The 17,599-nt window shown below is 56.9% G+C and overlaps 1 protein-coding gene across 2 annotated transcripts in view; it reads left to right on the forward strand.

The window, feature by feature from the left end:
• NOS1 (nitric oxide synthase 1) overlaps positions 1 to 17,599 on the forward strand; it is a 67,398-nt gene that overhangs the window by 37,958 nt on the left and 11,841 nt on the right. For both annotated transcript variants that reach the window (XM_059863300.1, XM_059863299.1), the window contains exons 9-23: positions 1,281 to 1,420; positions 1,811 to 1,985; positions 3,200 to 3,301; positions 3,935 to 4,129; positions 6,005 to 6,090; positions 8,868 to 9,012; positions 9,292 to 9,396; positions 9,753 to 9,811; positions 12,811 to 12,927; positions 13,487 to 13,661; positions 14,787 to 14,925; positions 15,574 to 15,652; positions 16,174 to 16,367; positions 16,820 to 16,989; positions 17,206 to 17,416. In XM_059863300.1, the coding sequence (XP_059719283.1) occupies positions 1,281 to 1,420; positions 1,811 to 1,985; positions 3,200 to 3,301; positions 3,935 to 4,129; positions 6,005 to 6,090; positions 8,868 to 9,012; positions 9,292 to 9,396; positions 9,753 to 9,811; positions 12,811 to 12,927; positions 13,487 to 13,661; positions 14,787 to 14,925; positions 15,574 to 15,652; positions 16,174 to 16,367; positions 16,820 to 16,989; positions 17,206 to 17,416 (2,092 nt within the window). The remainder of the gene's footprint in view (positions 1 to 1,280; positions 1,421 to 1,810; positions 1,986 to 3,199; positions 3,302 to 3,934; positions 4,130 to 6,004; positions 6,091 to 8,867; positions 9,013 to 9,291; positions 9,397 to 9,752; positions 9,812 to 12,810; positions 12,928 to 13,486; positions 13,662 to 14,786; positions 14,926 to 15,573; positions 15,653 to 16,173; positions 16,368 to 16,819; positions 16,990 to 17,205; positions 17,417 to 17,599) is intronic.

Consider the following 17,599-nt stretch of genomic DNA (forward strand, 5'->3'; position numbering starts at 1 on the left):
CAAAAAGCCAAGCAAAAAGCCAAAGCAGCACTATGTACTGCTCCATCTGTGTGTCCCTCCAGCTGTGGGGGAGTGGCTGATAACAAAACAAAACAAACCAAAACAAAACATTCACTCTTCAGAGCCAGTCTTGAAGGCACAGAGCATAATATCCAGCATAAACAGAACACACCAATGGGGATACAAGCATCATAACATCACCCTAGGACAGGGCTTCACCCAAAACCCTCTCCCAGGTCTTCCCTCCAGTGAAGCTGGCAGAGCTGGCAGGGAGTTGTGTCCGTGTCTCAGGGCTTTCCCTTGTATCCAGATTGATTTCCTTGGAAAGTTTTCTTTTCCTTGAAGTCTCCCAGGCCTTACACCCCTCCATAATCACCTTGTCCCCATAAATGAGAGATGGGGCAACTGAGAGGTGTTTGAAGAATTTTTATTCCATTTTCGGTCTCATGAGGAGGCTGAGACAATACAGATGTCATAATTCATGCCATCACAATCAGAAGCTAATTATTTCCTAGTTACAATACACTGTAAGCGTTTCTTGGCCTATCAGCTTTAGCCACTCCATGCTGTAAATGCCTTAAAGCCAATCATCTAAAATTACCCCTCATGGGTCCCCTACAATGATCTTTCATAGCTCTATTTCTCCAAAGTATCCAGTCTTATTTGCAAGGCCATCCTTTGAAACCTTGTTTCTAGCTCCATTTCTCTCCCAAGAATGTCTGTCCCATCCCATGGCATTTCTAACTCAGCATTTCTTATCTCAAGGTTTGCATACAGATGCACATTGTGTGGGCCTTCTGTCAGGCTTTGAGAATTCTCTACAAATCCATTTCCCACATTAAACTCACCCTTCCCGTGCCTGCTCGGAATTCTGAGTACCCCTAGAGGGAGGAGGAGTTGAGTCAAGCAGGTTGGGATTGTCCAGTGCAGCCCCACCTGGGGAGGTTGGGTTTGTGTCACCCTCAGATTTTTTTCCCAGGAGTAAAAGCTGGATTTTGTCACTTTTCTGCTTTTGTCACCCATTTTCTCCTTCACCACTACAGGCACAAGCCATGATCCTACTGGGGATCAATTCCAGGCTCATTTGCAGCCTAAATTCCCCTGACTTGGCCATGGGTGAGCTGGGACAGGCCACCCCCTGTTTGTATCTCCCTTTGCTCAACCACAAGGACAGAAATCCTGCCAGGAGCTGTGCCCAGCACCACAGAATTCCCTGCCCACTGTGTCTGAAGAGCAGGTGACCTGCTGGGACACCAACCCTGCCTTTTTTTTCCCTGCAGATCTGCATCCAGCAAGGCTGGAAGGCTCCATACGGGCGCTTCGATATCCTGCCCCTGCTCCTCCAAGCCAACGGCAACGACCCCGAGCTCTTCGAAATCCCACCAGAGCTCGTGCTGGAAGTGCCCATCCGGCACCCCAAGTGAGTCAGGGGCAGCCCCAGGACTGCTCGAGGGGATCAGCAGGACGGAGCTCCCCTGGTTCCACCCTTGCCATGGCCTGGGGGCTTCACCCAAAACCCTCTCCCAGGTCTTCCCTTCAGGGAAGTTGGCAGGGAGGTTGTGTCCATGTCTCAGGGTTTTCCCTTGTATCCAGATTGATTTCCTTGGAAAATTTCCTTTTCCTTGAAGCCTCCCAGGGCTTACACCCCTCCATAATCACCTTGTCCCCATGAACAGCCCCAAAGAGAGTACTGATGGAAATGTTCTGCTCAAGGCCTTCACCCTGGTGGCAAAGTGACCTTCCCTCCCCCTGCCTGCATTGGGAAGGGAATTCCTGGCTGGTTGCCTAATCCTGACCTTTTCCCTGGCAGGTTTGAGTGGTTTAAGGACCTGGGCCTGAAGTGGTACGGGCTGCCAGCCGTTTCCAACATGCTCCTGGAGATCGGGGGCTTGGAGTTCTCGGCCTGCCCCTTCAGCGGCTGGTACATGGGCACGGAGATCGGCGTCCGCGACTACTGCGACAACTCCCGCTACAACATCCTGGAGGTACCTCCTGCTGCTCCTGGTGGGCTCTGGGGTCACTGGGGAGCAGGCAGGACACTGGGAGAGCACAGGATGTCCCTTCTGGGCTCAGCTCTGGGTCCCTCAGGTTGGGAAGGACTTTGAGATGTTTGAGCGCATCCAGAGGCAACGAGGCTGGAGAGGGGCTGGGAACACAAACCCTGTCAGGAACCCCTGAGGGAGCTGGGGGTGCTCAGCCTGGAGAAAAGGACACTCAGGGGTGCCCTCATCACTCTCTCTAACCCCCTGACAGGTGCCTGTGCTCAGCTGGGGCTGGGCTCTTTCTCCAGGCAGCACTGACAGAACCAGAGGACACAGCCTCAAGCTGCACCAAGGGAAATCAGGCTGGATATTCAGAAAAAGTTTTTTATGGAAAGAGTGATAAAGTTCTGGCATGGCTGCCCAGGGAGGTGGTGGAGTCCCCATCCCTGGGTGTGTTTAACAAAGCCTGGGTGTGGCACTGGGTGCCAAGGTTTAGTTGAGGTGTTATGGCTGGGTTGGACTTGATGATCTTGAAGGTCTCTTCCAACCTGGTCATTCTGGGAATTCTGGGAATTCTCCTGGAGCCACATGGCCAAGGTTGGCAAGGTCTCTGTGTTCTGCGGGGCCAGCAGGTGTCTGACACAGCCAGTGTGATCCCTGTGGAGCTTCCCACAGACTTCCCAAAGAATCTTAGGGATCAGCAGGCACCTGGTTGGGTGCTCAGTTGAGGATAAGTGCTGAAACATGAAAGGGTGCAGAGACCCTTGGTGGCTCCTCAGGGACATGTGTGCCCTTGGGGACCCTCCAGCTGGTCCCATGGCTCAGGGACTGCCCACACTGGGAGAGACAAAGCCAAGCCTTGGGAAGGTGCCCGTGCAGGGGGTCTGGATCCATCAAAACCTCCCAGGGAATGTTGTGTTATTTAGAGAGGCTCTGTCCCTCCCCAGTCTCCTGAAAACCAGAGGGGTGGGAGCAGTGTGAGTGTCCAGCTGCTCCTGGTGGCCTCCTCAGCAGCATTTGGTCACCTGCCTCTGCTCAGGGAGGAGGAAAGGCCGTGCTCCTGCCATGGAGAGGAAAAGGCAGGATTTCTTCCAGAGGAAGGCACAACATCAGCCCTTCCCTGCCCTGTGGGTGCCTTGTGCCAGCCTGGGGCAGAGCTCTCCAGTCCTTGTTTCTTGGCCATTAAATCCTTCCCCTCCTGCCCCTTGTTGTTACAGCAAGTGGCCAAGAAAATGAACCTGGATATGAGGAAAACGTCCTCGCTGTGGAAGGACCAGGCCCTGGTGGAGATCAACATCGCAGTGCTCTACAGCTTCCAGGTACCCCAGACCTGCTGTGCCTGGGCCAGCTGGAGGGACACAGGGACTGGGTGGGACAAGTGTGGAGACATCCACCCAAGGACCATGGCTGAAACTGGGCCGTGCCTCCCGAATCTGGGCTGCTGCAGTGAGATTTAATAATCTCCACACTCTGGATGTTGTAAAACAACACCACCAGCACCTTAGTCCTGTTGGTCCAGAAGGAATATCCCAAAAGGGGGAAAATCCAGCCCTTCTGACCTATCCATGAGGCAGGAACTGGCCCAGGCTCTCCCTCAGACACAAAACCAGTCCTTGGTGAGCCAGCTTCAAGGGGTGGGAGTCCTTCCAGAGCTGGGTGGGAGCTGCCCCACTGGAAGAGCTTCCCAAGGGTCTGAGCAGAGGATGCTCCATCCCAGCCATCCCATCTTTACTTGGCCAGGACAGGGGGAACAGGGCCTCCATAGGACATCTATTTTCAAAGCACTTTAGAGCCCCCAAGGGAAGACCAGGGTCAGCAGCCACCTTGGATCATCCCCAAACACCATGGGAGTAAGGAATATTTGGGACAAACAGCTCCAAATGTAAAATTTTGGCTTTTTCCCTCTGGGATGAGTTGACAGCTGCTGGCTCTGCTTTCTTGTCCCCTGACAGAGTGACAAGGTGACCATCGTGGATCACCACTCAGCCACCGAGTCCTTCATCAAGCACATGGAGAACGAGTACCGGTGCCGGGGGGGCTGTCCCGCCGACTGGGTGTGGATCGTGCCGCCCATGTCGGGCAGCATCACCCCCGTCTTCCACCAGGAGATGCTCAACTACCGCCTGACGCCCTCCTTCGAGTACCAGGTGCTGTCCCCACCTCTGGCCGAGGGCGGGGTGGGACTGGGAGCTCAGGAGGGGCAGGAAGGAGAGGGACACCATCCAGTTCCTTCACTATGGATATCTCACCCCAGCACAGTGTAATAATGGGGGATTGCCCCTCCGTGGGGATGTGGGACACCTGAGCTCCCAATTTTTAATCACCCTTTTGGAAGTGCCTAATGGGTGGATGAGGAAATGGCCTGGAAGGCTCCTGGATCCCAAATCCTCTCCAGCCTGCAGGTTTGAGAGGATAGCTCCTGTATCCCATATCCCATATCCCAAATCCCATATCCCATCCCAGCCTGCAGGTTTGAGAGGATGGCTCCTGTATCCCATATCCCATAGCCCATATCCCATAGCCCATATCCCATATCCCATATCCCATATCCCAAATCCCATATCCCATTCCAGCCTGCAGGTTTGAGAGGATGGCTCTTGTATCCCATATCCCATATCCCATATCCCAAATCCCAAATCCCATATCCCAAATCCCATATCCCATTCCAGCCTACAGTTTGAGTGGATGGCTCCTGTATCCCATATCCCATATCCCATATCCCATATCCCATATCCCATATCCCATATCCCATAACCCATATCCAATATCCCATAACCCATATCCCATTCCAGCCTGCAGGTTTGAGAGGATGGCTCCTGGATCCCAAATCCCATATCCCAAATCCCATATCCCATATCCCATTCCAGCCTGCAGGTTTGAGAGGATGGCTCCTGGATCCCAAATCCCATATCCCATATCCCATAGCCCATATCCCATATCCCATAACCCATATCCCATATCCCAAATCCCATATCCCATATCCCAAATCCCATATCCCATATCAAATTCCAGCCTGAAGGTTTGAGAGGATGCCTCCTGGATCCCAAATCCCATATCCTATATCCCATATCCCAAATCCCATATCCCATATCCCAAATCCCATATCCCATGCCCCAGTCCAGCCTGCAGTTTTGAGAGGATGGCTCCTGGATCCCATATCCCAAATCCCATATCCTATATCCCATATCCCATATCCCAAATCCCGTATCCTATATCCCATATCCCAAATTCCATATCCCATATCCCAAATCCCATATCCCATGCCCCAGTCCAGCCTGCAGGGTTGAGAGGCTGGCTCCTGCACCCAGGGGATCCAGCAGTGGGACAGGGGCTGCAGCCCAGCAGGCCCAGCAGGGGATCAAGCACTGCTGCTGGGGTGTTCAACCCTGCAGCCCATGAGGAAAATCCCCTCAGCAAACCCTCTCTTGTTATCCAGCCATCCCTGCTCCGGTGCTTTCCACACAATGTGACCTTTAGTCAAGAGCCCTTAAGGAATAATGACAGAGCAGGAGCAGTCTGTTCACTCCTTAACCAGCCCACCAGGCACCCCGATGCTTCCTGGCTCTGATTGCAGCCTGGAAGGGCACGGAATGAGCTTCTGTGTGCCTGCTCCTGCCTTCAGCTGCCTCCCCTTCCCAAAGGGCCTCTTAGGGAAAAAAAACCTGTGGCCAGAGCAGGGGAAAGGATCTGTTTCCATCACCTCTCCCCTTCTGGCGCTGTCTACTTTTTGGCTGTGGCCTATTAACGCTCCCCTCGAGAGGTGACAGAGCAATTGGCCAGATGCTGTTACAAGCCAGGAGGGTTTATTAGATTGCAATTTTCCTGGGCATGTTCCACAGCCCGAACAAACCCCCCACAAGGCTCCAAGGATCAGGGACGTAGAGAGGAGAGGAAGAGCTGTGCAGTAGCAGCTATTCCTCCCCTTCCTGACAGGAAGCATTTAACTCTCAGTGCTGTGGATGCTGCATTTCTCCAAGCTCTGGGCACTCCCCACCCTCTGATCCTGCTTTTCCCTCTCCTAGCCGGACCCCTGGAACACCCATGTCTGGAAAGGGGTCAATGGGACACCCACCAAGAAGAGGGCCATTGGCTTTAAGAAGCTGGCAAAGTGAGTACCAGCAGGCTCTGGAAAGAGCTGGAATGTTTGGGGCTGGTCCTGGATTTGAGCACCCTGTGGGTGTGTGCATCACCCTACAGATGATGGGCTCTGAGCCTGGGCTTTGGGCCACTGAAGGCTTTACCTGCCCTGAGGGACAGCTGGGGGCACAGGCAGTCCTTTGAGCACCCCTCAGACCACCAAAAGGGGTGTGACCAGGTGAATCCCAGATCCTGGGTGTTGTCTGCTCTCCAGAGCTGTTCACTCTCTGGTTAGGAGGTTTTGATGCTCAGGGATGGCTTTCCCACTTTTGGAGGGTGTTTTGCCCGTTTTCCTTTTCTTGGGGCAGGAAGATCCCCCCTCCCTCTTCAGGGCTGTGCTGGCACTGAGGAGATCAAACTCCCGTCCATATTCCTCCTTTTCCTACTGACTTTTCCCTACATGAGGAGAGCCTGCCCCCAGTGTGTGCCCAACCCTCCAAACACCTGCTTTGGAAGGAAGGGGGGAGGTGGGAAGGAGGAATCTCCCTGCAGGCAGCAGATGGATCAGGGCTGAGCTGAGATTTGCACTTCATGGTCAGTTGACCCCTGGCAAAGGGCCACCCCAGTCCCTCTTCCCTGCCAAGGCTCCTCAGCAGCAGGGGTGCAGGAATGAAGCTCAGTTTGGACCCTTTGGCTGATTCTGGCCCAAATTCCTCACCTGGGGGCCATTGGCAGAGAGGAGCTGCTGGTTCTGTGGCAGCAGAGCCCTGGGCCAAGGCAGGAGCGGGCTGGGTGTGCCCTGGGGACGGTGGCCAGGCTGCCAGGTGGCCTTGGCTCGTCACAGCATCTCCCCACGCTTCAGTTTCCCCAAATCCCTGCTATCAATTTGTTCCCACTCTTCAGCTGTCACCTCCTGCGAGCTGCTCTCCGTGGTGCATCCATAAACAGGAGCAGCAGCTGAGGAATGTGCTCCTGCAGCTGACACTGGGGCTGGGGGAGAGCGGCAGGATTCATGGAGTTGGGAGAAAAAATGCTTTTATTGCTCCCCTCTGCCCCATTGAGGGATGGTTTTATAAAAATGTGAGCGTGGCAGGCCATTTAAAACAAAATCTCCATTGTTCCTGTGTAGGGAAAGGAATTATTTTTGTAATTCACCATTAATCCTGTCTGGATCTGGGCTTATCAGCTGAAGAAGAGGCAGCCTGAGCCCAGAGCCTTGAGCATGATTTGGTGCCTGTCCAAAATCAAAAGTCTGGCCAAATCTGAGCCTTTGGACCTGCAGTGCCTGCCTCTTCCCTGCCCTGGGGACAGGGGACACTGCCACCACGGGAGGACAAAGGGACAGAAGTGCACTGAGGGTGGTGATGCAGCAGCAAACAGAAATGTTCCTGAGGCTGACCCTGCCATGGAGAGGAGCTGCCAGGGGCAGGCAGGATGAACCAGCCTGGAGGAGTTTCCACCTCTTCTTTCCTCTTTTGTCCTCCCGAAATGATTCCCCAAACCCAGAGTATTTCTGGGCAGGAGGGGCAGGGGGAAGCTGGACTCCTCCTGCCCAGTGTGACCACTCCAGCTGCAGCCTCTGTTCCCCACAGCTCCCCTGAAGGAGCTGCAGGAGCCCTGCTGAACTCAAAAACCTGGGGCAAGGGCTGTCAAAGCGAATCAGGCAGCCCTTCCTCCTGCAGAGGCCACAGAGAGGCTTCGTGCTCCCTCAGCCTCCCAAAAATCAACTTTCCCTGTTGCAACAGCAGCCTAAATCCAGACCTAATGGATTTCTGCCTCTCTGGTGGCCCCATTTAAAGGCTTGGTGGTCCACTTAGGAAAAAAAAATGTTTGGCATGTAGGAAGAACAGTGTTGATGTGATTGATGTGACTATGAATGTTCCTAAAATGACAAACCCTCAACCCCTGCCCCCATCACGCTGCTCCCAGTGGTGCCACAGACAAGGAATCAGCATTCCTGGTGCTGCATCAGCTGGGCCAGGGTTGGGGAGAGGCTGGAGCCCCCCCCAGGGCCCCTCTGTGTGCCCTGAGCCTGGGGGAAAACTGGAGGAAAAGCCCCCAGGCAGGGCTGAGGCACAGGAAAGAGCCAGCTGGGCACAAGGCTGGGATAAATGTGCCTGCTCCTCCCAGGGGAGGTCTGGGGGTCACCAGAGTGCAAATCACAGGCACTGGGACAGCTCTGGGTGACCTGGGTGTCCCCAGGCTCTGTGCAGCAGGGTTGGGTTGGATTTAAGGGATGGAGGAGCTGCTGTTCCTCCTGTAGCTCCACCTCTGGTTGGTTCCTCTTTTTCCTCTCCTCTCCTCTCCTCTCCTCTCCTCTCCTCTCCTCTCCTCTCCTCTCCTCTCCTCTCCTCTCCTCTCCTCTCCTCTCCTCTCCTCTCCCTCTCCCTCTCCCTCTCCCTCTCCCTCTCCCTCTCCCTCTCCCTCTCCCTCTCCCTCTCCCTCTCCCTCTCCCTCTCCCTCTCCCTCTCCCTCTCCCTCTCCCTCTCCCTCTCCTCTCCTTTTTTATTTTCCCTGCCCCTGATTCTCCTCCTGCTTCTGTGCCCCTGCAGAAATACCACCCCCGTGCCTGGTTTAGCATTTTCCTCCTTCACCCCACCCAGGTATTTGAGCTCTGTCCAAGCTCCCCCATCTCCTCTCCTCTCTGACACACTGAGCTCTTCCAAGGCTTCCCTGTTTGCCATGTGACAACCAAAAAACTGATGCTACAGCTTTGTAAGGCTGATCATTTAATAGGAAATGAAAAGGTCTGGGCTGGAGGCATGGGTCAGGACCAAGCTCTGACTGGGATTTATTCCTGCTTCCCAGGGCTGTGAAGTTCTCAGCCAAGCTGATGGGCCAAGCCATGGCCAAGAGGGTCAAGGCCACCATCCTGTATGCCACGGAAACGGGGAAGTCCCAGGTCTATGCAAAAACCCTCTGTGAGATCTTCAAACACGCCTTTGATGCCAAGGTATTGCTCCTGACACACGATGGGTGTGAGATCATGGTGTGAAAACAGCTGCCAAGGGCCTTCAGGGTGTGCCCCTGTGGGTCTGGCTTGGAGGAAAATCCCTGATTTCCTGCACTGATTGCAGCTGTGGCCCCTGAGGTGGCAGCCCCAGGGCTGGCCCTGTCCCTCCAGGCTCCTGTTCCCACCCTCCCCGTGCAGAGGTCTCAGCAGGGATGGGCTGTCCCCAGCCCAGCCAGCCCAGGAGGCTCCCAGCTCTCTGTGCCCTCTCTGTGCCCCCAGGTGATGTCCATGGATGAGTATGATGTGGTGCACCTGGAGCACGAGACCATGGTCCTGGTGGTCACCAGCACCTTCGGCAACGGGGACCCCCCTGAGAATGGAGAGGTAGGACAGCAGGGGACAGCAGGGGACAGCAGGGCCAGGAACGTCCACTTTTGGCTCAGACTGAGCTGGAAGGACCCAAAACAGGTCCAGGTGCTGTAGCTGCCTCCAGCCTGCTCTGGAGCAGGGATATCTCCTGGTTCCCTGCCAGGACATAGCCACTGATCCAATGTTCAGTTTGTCCTGTGTGACCCCCAGCAGTGTCACACAGAAGGTGACAGTCCCCTGGCTGGGGGGCTGTGACCGGGGAAGCTGGGAACAGCAAGCAGGGAGCAGAGCCACGGCCCAGGCTGTGCTCAGGGCTTGGTTTCCTGCAAAACCTGGCAAAACTGATGGCCTTTTTTGTTCCTTTTCTGTAGAAATTTGGCTGTGCTCTAATGGAGATGAAGAATCCCAACTCCAACCTGGAGGAGAGGAAGTAAGGGCACTCCAACCCCTTCCCCTCCCACTCCAACCCCTTCCCCTCCCAGTCCAAACCCCAGCATGCAGGACAGGTTCCCTGCCTTCATCCTCTCACAGGGGAGTGGGAAACCCTCGGGCAGATCTCACATTTGCAAATATCCAGGAATGGGACCTGCCTGGAGACCCAGGGGATGGAGAGACTGGAGGTCCCAGGGAGGATAAAAACACAGACTCAGGGGTGCCTGTGGATCCCAGCTTGTAATTCCTTGGGGTGACATTTCAAAGCTTCTCTCTTCATCTTGAAGAGGCAGAAATCTGTGAAAAAAACAGATAAAAGTAGGAATTTCTCCAAAATCATCGATTCTGAGAACCAGGGCCAGTCCAGGAGGCACCAAAATAGTAAGAGTTGGAGGTAGAAGGGAGTTCCCAGGCTTGCAGATGTAGGTGGGGGAGGGCTGGAGAACCAGATTTAGCTCCATGCATGGTGTGAAAAGATTTCTAGGGAAAATGAGAGCTGTGATAATCCTGTGATGTTTGTAACCGGTACCTTGGAGACAGAATCTGGGATTGTAGAAAATCCCCCTTCAGGGGAGGATGAGCTTTGTGCAGATCCCAGGGGGGGAAGGAAGGGAGGGCACTGACAATGATCATTTGGGGTCTCCTCTAATTTTAGCTGAGAAGAATAAAATATTTCCCTGAACTGGGTCACTGCTGTGCCCTGGAATGTCTCCTGAGCTGACAACTGGCACAGAGCTGCTCTTTAATTCAGGAGGGAGCCAGGGCAATTCCAGCCCCCTGACTCAGGGCAGTGTCACTGGGGTGGTGACAAACACGCAGGGACCAGTCTGTGGCTCTCCAGAGCTGGCCCTGCTGCAGCCCCAGGTGCTGGCCCTGCTGATGGATCCCTGCAGGGCTGCCCAGCTGAAAACCCACCAGGCTCCTCATGGCCTCGTGCCTCAATGGGGACAGTGATAGAGCAGGCTGCCCTGGAGGGGTGGGCATGGAGAAGGCACATTCCACACGTGGTTCTCACCCCAAGGATCTTCTCCTTGGGTGCAGAGGTGCTGCCCATGGCCAGTCAGGCAGACTTGAGGAGGTTAAAAGCCCCTGAGCTCAGTGCTTGTTGTCCCAGACACCTCCAAGTGTGATTTAAGGGCTGGTAGGAGTTTCTAAGAGCCAGGCAGGGACACTCTGCACTGGCCCAGGCTGCTTCAAGCCCCGTCCAGTCTGGCCTTGGACACTTCCAGGGATCCAGGGATCCACAGCTTCTCTTTTTGGCATTGCCCCAGCCAATATCCAGGACCTTGCTAAGATCAAGCACTCAAAAAACCTTTTGCAATGAGAAAAGGAGACCTTGAGGAGGCTGTGGGGGGAAGAGGGACAGTGTCAGCCAGGTTAAAGACACCTGGAGAGAGCAGCTCCTGTCCTTGAACCCCATGGAGTGCCAGCTTCCCCAGGGAATGCTGAGACCCCTCAGGGCAGGGTGGCCTCTCAGTGTGACAGTGTCACAGGAGCCTGTCAGGGCTCTCTGCCCCCAGCCCTGAAGTTGTGCTGGGCTTGGTATTTGACTCCTCATGTCTTACAGCAAGGGTTTCCCAAGGGTTTTCCAAAGCATTCCTATTCCAAGCCTGCTGTTGAAGTGCAGCCCATCCATCCCACTCCACTGGGACCTTCTCATTCCAGCTGCTGTCCCTGCCATGGGCCCAGCACCCACCTGGGCAATTTGGGCTTTGTGTCCCTCTAATCCAGAGGGTCGTGCTGCCCTGGACAGAGCCTGGGTTGCAGAAAATCCCCCACACTGCAAGATGAGCTTGGAGCATCTCAGAGGCCGGGGAGGGAGGCCAGCTAACCCAGGATAACCCAGGGGAGGCCAGCAGAGTGGAGGAGCAGAAAGGCTGGGGAGAGGGGGAGGCTGAGGGGCAGAGGTGGCACTGGCGCTCTGTGACCCGGCTGTCCCTAGCAGAGGTGGCCCTGGGGCCCTGTGACCCGGCTGTCCCTAGCAGAGGTGGCCCTGGGGCCCTGTAACCCGGCTGTCCCTAGCAGAGGTGGCCCTGGGGCCCTGTGACCCAGCTGTCACTGGCAGAGGTGGCCCTGGGGCCCTGTAACCCAGCTGTTCCTAGCAGAGGTGGCCCTGGGGCCCTGTGACCCAGCTGTCACTTGCAGAGGTGGCCCTGGGGCCCTGTGACCCGGCTGTCCCTAGCAGAGGTGGCACTGGGGCCCTGTGACCCGGCTGTCCCTGGCAGAGGTGGCCCTGGGGCCCTGTGACCTGGCTGTCCCTGGCAGAGGTGGCCCTGGGGCCCTGTGACCCGGCTGTCCCTGGCAGAGGTGGCCCTGGGGCCCTGTGACCCGGCTGTCCCTGGCAGAGGTGGCCCTGGGGCCCTGTGACCTGGCTGTCCCTGGCTCAGGCCGTGCTCTCCCGTGCCGTGCCGTGCCGTGCCATGCCGGGTGCAGGAGCTGTGCCGTGACTCATGCACACAGCACTGCTCACTGCTCACTGCTCTGCCTGTAAATTTAGAAACTCTTGTGCAGAGCAATTTTGGGAGATGGCTCAATTCAGAAATACTTCTGCTGTTGTCAGATTTTATTTTTTTTTCCTCGGCTCCCCTTCCCCCTCCTCACCCCTTCTTCTCTCACTCTGTTTTTTTTTCTTTTTATTTCCCACTTCCTATGAATGAAACAACCCTCAGAATATCTCTTCAGACACACACCCGACCTTGTGTGCTGCCAGGGAAGGGCAGGTAAAGCCAAAGGTGCTGGCAGCTCTGCGTCACTGTGGTGGCCAGCACCTGGGCCAGCACAGTGGGAGGTGACAAGGACCTCATGGAGCATTCCTGCTCCAGCTGGGGATGCACAGGGGTTGCTATGGCTTTACCCCCGGAGGGAACACATTCCTCTGCTCTTCCCACCCTGCCTGCTGATGGAGTTGTGAGCCCCGAGCTCTGCTTTGGAGCTCCCCTGTGAGCCCAAAGCCAGGGGTGCCCCCAGAGTGAGCCTGGCTGCTGTCGCTGTTCACAGGAGCTACAAGGTCCGGTTCAACAGCGTCTCCTCCTACTCGGACGCACGGAAATCCTCCAGTGATGGCCCTGACTCCAGGGACAACTTCGAGAGCACGGGGCCCCTGGCAAACGTCAGGTAAAGGGACCAAGCAGGAGCCGGTGCTGCACAGACCCCACCTGGCCCTGAGGTGTTTGGGTGATGGGCAGACCCCCCCAGGCTGCTGTGGCTGGTGGTGGGACAGGAGGGGCCAGCTGTGCTCTGGCAAGCTTCAGAGTGCCTTGCTCCTGACATGTTTCTTTCTATGAGACCTGGCTCTGGACTGAAATAATTCAGATCAATAGCTGCGATTTTTAAAACTTAATAGATGTATCTAGATGAAGCTTTTGAACTTGACTTGCTACCCAGACATGTGGTCTCCAGTGCAGCACAAACTGCAAATTTTCACCAGAGCCACACATCAGCTGAATTCTGAGAATAAATTGTTCGTATAGTAAGTGAAAACAGCTGCATTGTGGTGAGTCACCCCACTGCCCACTGGGGTTGAAAACTGCTCATCACCTCGTGTGTGTGAGAGAGTTGTGAGCCCTACGATTTAGGGAGCACCTTAGTAAACTCTGGTGTCTTCTGGTGGGATTACCTTCCCCCTCAGGGTCCCTCCCAGCTGAGCAACCACAGCTGAGCCATCTTTGCACAGGTTTTCCGTGTTTGGGCTGGGCTCCAGGGCTTACCCCCACTTCTGCGCCTTCGCCCGCGCCGTGGACACGCTGCTGGAGGAGCTGGGGGGAGAGAGGATCCTCCGCATGGGAGAAGGGGATGAGCTCTGCGGCCAGGAGGAATCCTTCAGGACCTGGGCCAAGAAGGTCTTCAAGGTAACCTGGGGCTGCAGGGAGGAGCAGGGGGGAGAAGGGCAGAGCTTGGAGCTGGATCCGAACCCAGCCTCCCCTTCCTGGCACCGGGACACTCCAGCACCGCCCCAGCCCACAGTAAGGAGGGTGGAGCTGACCCTCTGCTTTGGGCTGACCACCCAAAGATCACCAACGTGTTGAACCCCTGCATCATCCCAGATAGGTGGGAAGGAGAGCCCCACGAGCCATGCCCGTGGGCACTGCTCCAGCCCCACGCTGCTGGGGGCTCCTTCTCCGTGTGGGCTGGGCTGAGGGGTCAGCTGGGCCGGGCTGGGCTGGGCTGGGCTGAGCTGAGCTGGGCTGGGCTGAGCTGGGCTGGGCTGGGCTGGGCTGGGCTGAGGGGATGAGATGGGCCGGGCTGGGCTGAGGGGATGAGATGGGCCAGGCTGGGCTGAGCTGGGCTGGGCTGAGCTGGGCTGGGCTGGGCTGGGCTGGGCTGAGGGGATGAGATGGGCCGGGCTGGGCTGAGGGGATGAGATGGGCCAGGCTGGGCTGAGCTGGGCTGGGCTGAGCTGGGCTGGGCTGAGCTGGGCTGGGCTGAGCTGAGCTGGGCTGGGCTGGGCTGGGGGTGGGCTGAGGAGATCGGCTGGACTGGGCTGAGGGGATCAGCTGGGCTGGGCCGGGCTGGGCCGGGCTGGGCCGGGCCGGGCCGGGCCGGGCCGGGCCGGGCCGGGCTGGGGGGATCAGCTGGGCCAGGCTGGGCTGGGCTGGGCTGGGGGGATGAGATGGGCCGGGCTGGGCTGAGGGGGTCAGCTGGACTGGACTGGGCTGGACTGGGCTGGGCTGGGCTGGGCTGGGCTGGGCTGGACTGGGCTGAGGGGATCAGCTGGGCTGGGCTGGGCTGGGCTGGGCTGGGCTGGGCCGGGCCGGGCCGGGCCGGGCTGGGGGGATCAGCTGGGCCGGGCCGGGCTGGGCTGAGGGGATCAGCTGGGCCGGGCTGAGCTGGGCTGAGGGGACCAGCTGGGCCGGGCTGGGGGGATCAGCTGGGCCGGGCTGGGCTGGGCTGGGGGGATCAGCTGGGCCGGGCCGGGCTGGGCTGAGGGGATCAGCTGGGCTGGTGGGTGCCTGAGGGCCTGGTGGGTGCTGCAGGCAGCGTGTGATGTGTTCTGCGTGGGGGACGATGTGAACATCGAGAAAGCCAACAACTCCCTGATCAGCAACGACCGCAGCTGGAAGAGGAGCAAGTTCCGCCTGACCTACGTGGCTGAGGCTCCTGAGCTCACACAAGGTACAGGCCTGGAGGGCTCGGCCTGTGGGGAACATGGACAACACACAGGGGCAGAGGGGCCAGACCCTGTTTTTTTTGTCTCTGGTAAATCCCCAGCATTTCAGCCCTGCCTTTCCCCCCCATCCCATGCTCAAGGAGCAGCCCCAGGCCCCTCAGGCCGGTCCTGTCTGTGTCTGTAACAGAGATGTTTGGACATGATCTGCTCTCCCTCCTCCTGACCCCATTTTTTGAAGCGAAGAGCTGGAAAATTTGGATCTTTCTAGGCTTATTTTGTCCAATGCTGCGTTGTGGAGCAAAGGCAGGTCCAGCCCACGGACACCTGGCCCCTCAGCACGGCTCCTGCACTTCCTGCAGCACCAGCTCAGCTCTGCCCAAACCCAGGCACTCTCCTGCCAGCCAGGTGGCACTGGCAGCGAGAGGAGCTGTGGGCAGTGTGAGGCCACAGCCCTGAGTGTCACAGGGCTGGTTTTGGAGTCCTCCTCTGTCACTGAAAAAAATGATTGTGTCACCCCTGGGGTTCCTGATCCCTTGGGCTCACAGGAGGGAGGTCAGACTCCTGTGGTCAGCTCTGGTCTGAGGGGCTGAACCCACAATGATCCTACAGAAGCCTTGGCCATGCTGAATCCCTTCCCTGACTCTTTTCCTCAGGACTGTACAGCATCCACAAAAAACGTGTCTATGCAGCCCGGCTCCTGACACGCCAGAACCTGCAGAGCCCCAAGTCCAGGTAGGAGACACTGCTGTCTTGGGAGGTGAACACACACGTGGGGCACCCAGAACAGTGCTGCAAACAGCCCTTGAGCCCTGGATATCCATGGAATCCACCTTTGTGCAGGCCATGAGTCAACCTGGAAGGCAGTGGAGGGTGTTCCTGGCCTCCATGCATGGTGGAATTCCTGCTGGTCCCTCCCTCAGCCCATGGAATGGGGAGCTGGCTGGAGGGGCAGCAAAGGAAGGATAAAATCACTGAGCAAGAGGTTCAATTGGTTTTCCCCTTTTAAAAAGTCCCTGAGGGTGAGTCAGGGCATGCTGCACTGTCCCTTTTCCCTGCTGTGACCTTGGTGACACGGCCACCTCAGCTTGGACATGCCACCACCCCTGCCCAGCTCACCAGCAGCTCCTGAGGCCAGGGCTCAGCCTCTCCCTGAAGGATCTTTGGGGGCTTTCCCAAAGATCACCCCAAAGTCAGTGATTTTGGGGAAGGATACCCAAAACCACTTTTTCCTGCTTTTGCTCCTTGCCCTGCAGCCGCCTGACGATTTTCCTGCGCCTGCACACCAACGGGCACCAGGAGCTGCAGTACCAGCCCGGGGACCACCTGGGCGTCTTCCCGGGCAACCACGAGGACTTGGTCAATGCCCTCATTGACAGGCTTGAGGACGCCCCTCCAACCAACCAGCTGGTGAAGGTGGAGCTGCTGGAGGAGAGGAGTACAGCTCTAGGTAACCAGGGAGCACAGGTGGCCTCTCTCCTCCTTTCCCTGAAGTTCTTGTAGCTCCTCAGGGAGGTGGGTGGCCCCAGGAAAATTATTTTCATCTCCCTGGTGTGCTTGTGTGGATTGGGAGCACCTCCTTCATCCCATCTCTGCCCAGAGCCATTGCTTGTCTGCACTTAGGATGTGGGGCAAGGGTTTGAAGGGTGGGCAGGGCCCTGGGGAAGATTTTCCATGATAAAACTAAAGGTGTTTATATTCCCTTAGAAAGGGCAATGTCTAGGACTGGGAAGAAGAGTTAAGGGATGTGGAGGGGCCGTCCCAACACCGGATTTCAGGGATTCCCTGATTCCCTGCTGGAGATGGAAAACCCTAATCCAGTGGGGGTGAAAACCAGGATTTGCCCACCTTGGCCCTGCTGCTCAGCTGATCCCAGGCTCGTGCTGGATTCCCTCCTGGCAGGTGTCATCAGTAACTGGACAGACGAGAATCGTGTCCCACCCTGCACCATCTTCCAGGCCTTCAAGTACTACCTGGACATCACCACCCCTCCTACCCCGCTGCTGCTGCAGCAGTTTGCTCTGCTGGCCACCAGTGACAAGGAGAAGAAACGCCTGCAGGTCCTCAGCAAGGTAAAGAGCCCAAGCCCTGGGTTCTGCAAGGCCTGGGGGCAATCACAGCCCAGCCAGGGCACTTCCATCCCACACTGTGCTTAGGCTGAGTCTCCACCCCTGAGCAGGGCTCAGTGTGCCTTCACTACCACCCACTCCAGCTTTGCCACGGACCTCCTGGGATATCACCTGGAAAAGGTGGATCCTGCAGCTCTCTCCTCCCTCCCTCTTTCCCAGGGCTTGCAGGAGTACGAGGAGTGGAAGTGGTCCAAGAACCCCACGATTGTGGAGGTGCTGGAGGAGTTCCCCTCGGTGCAGATGCCCTCCACGCTGCTGCTGACCCAGCTGCCCCTCCTGCAGCCTCGCTACTACTCCATCAGCTCGTCCCCAGAGATGTACCCAGGGGAGGTGCACCTCACCGTGGCTGTGGTGTCCTACCGTACCCGAGGTACCGCCCCAGGGCTGGGCTCTGCAGGAAACACAGCACAGGGGCAGCCACACCAAACCTCTGCCAGGGAGATGTTCCTTTAAAGCCCACTGCAAGAGTAGATTTCCCCAAACCACTGCTGTCCCATGTCATGGAGAGTGGCAGTGACACAGAGGTGACACTTCTGGGGTGGTGTCTTGGTTT

Source organism: Haemorhous mexicanus, chromosome 19, assembly GCF_027477595.1.
Source record: "Haemorhous mexicanus isolate bHaeMex1 chromosome 19, bHaeMex1.pri, whole genome shotgun sequence".
Taxonomy (NCBI): Eukaryota; Metazoa; Chordata; class Aves; order Passeriformes; family Fringillidae; genus Haemorhous; species Haemorhous mexicanus.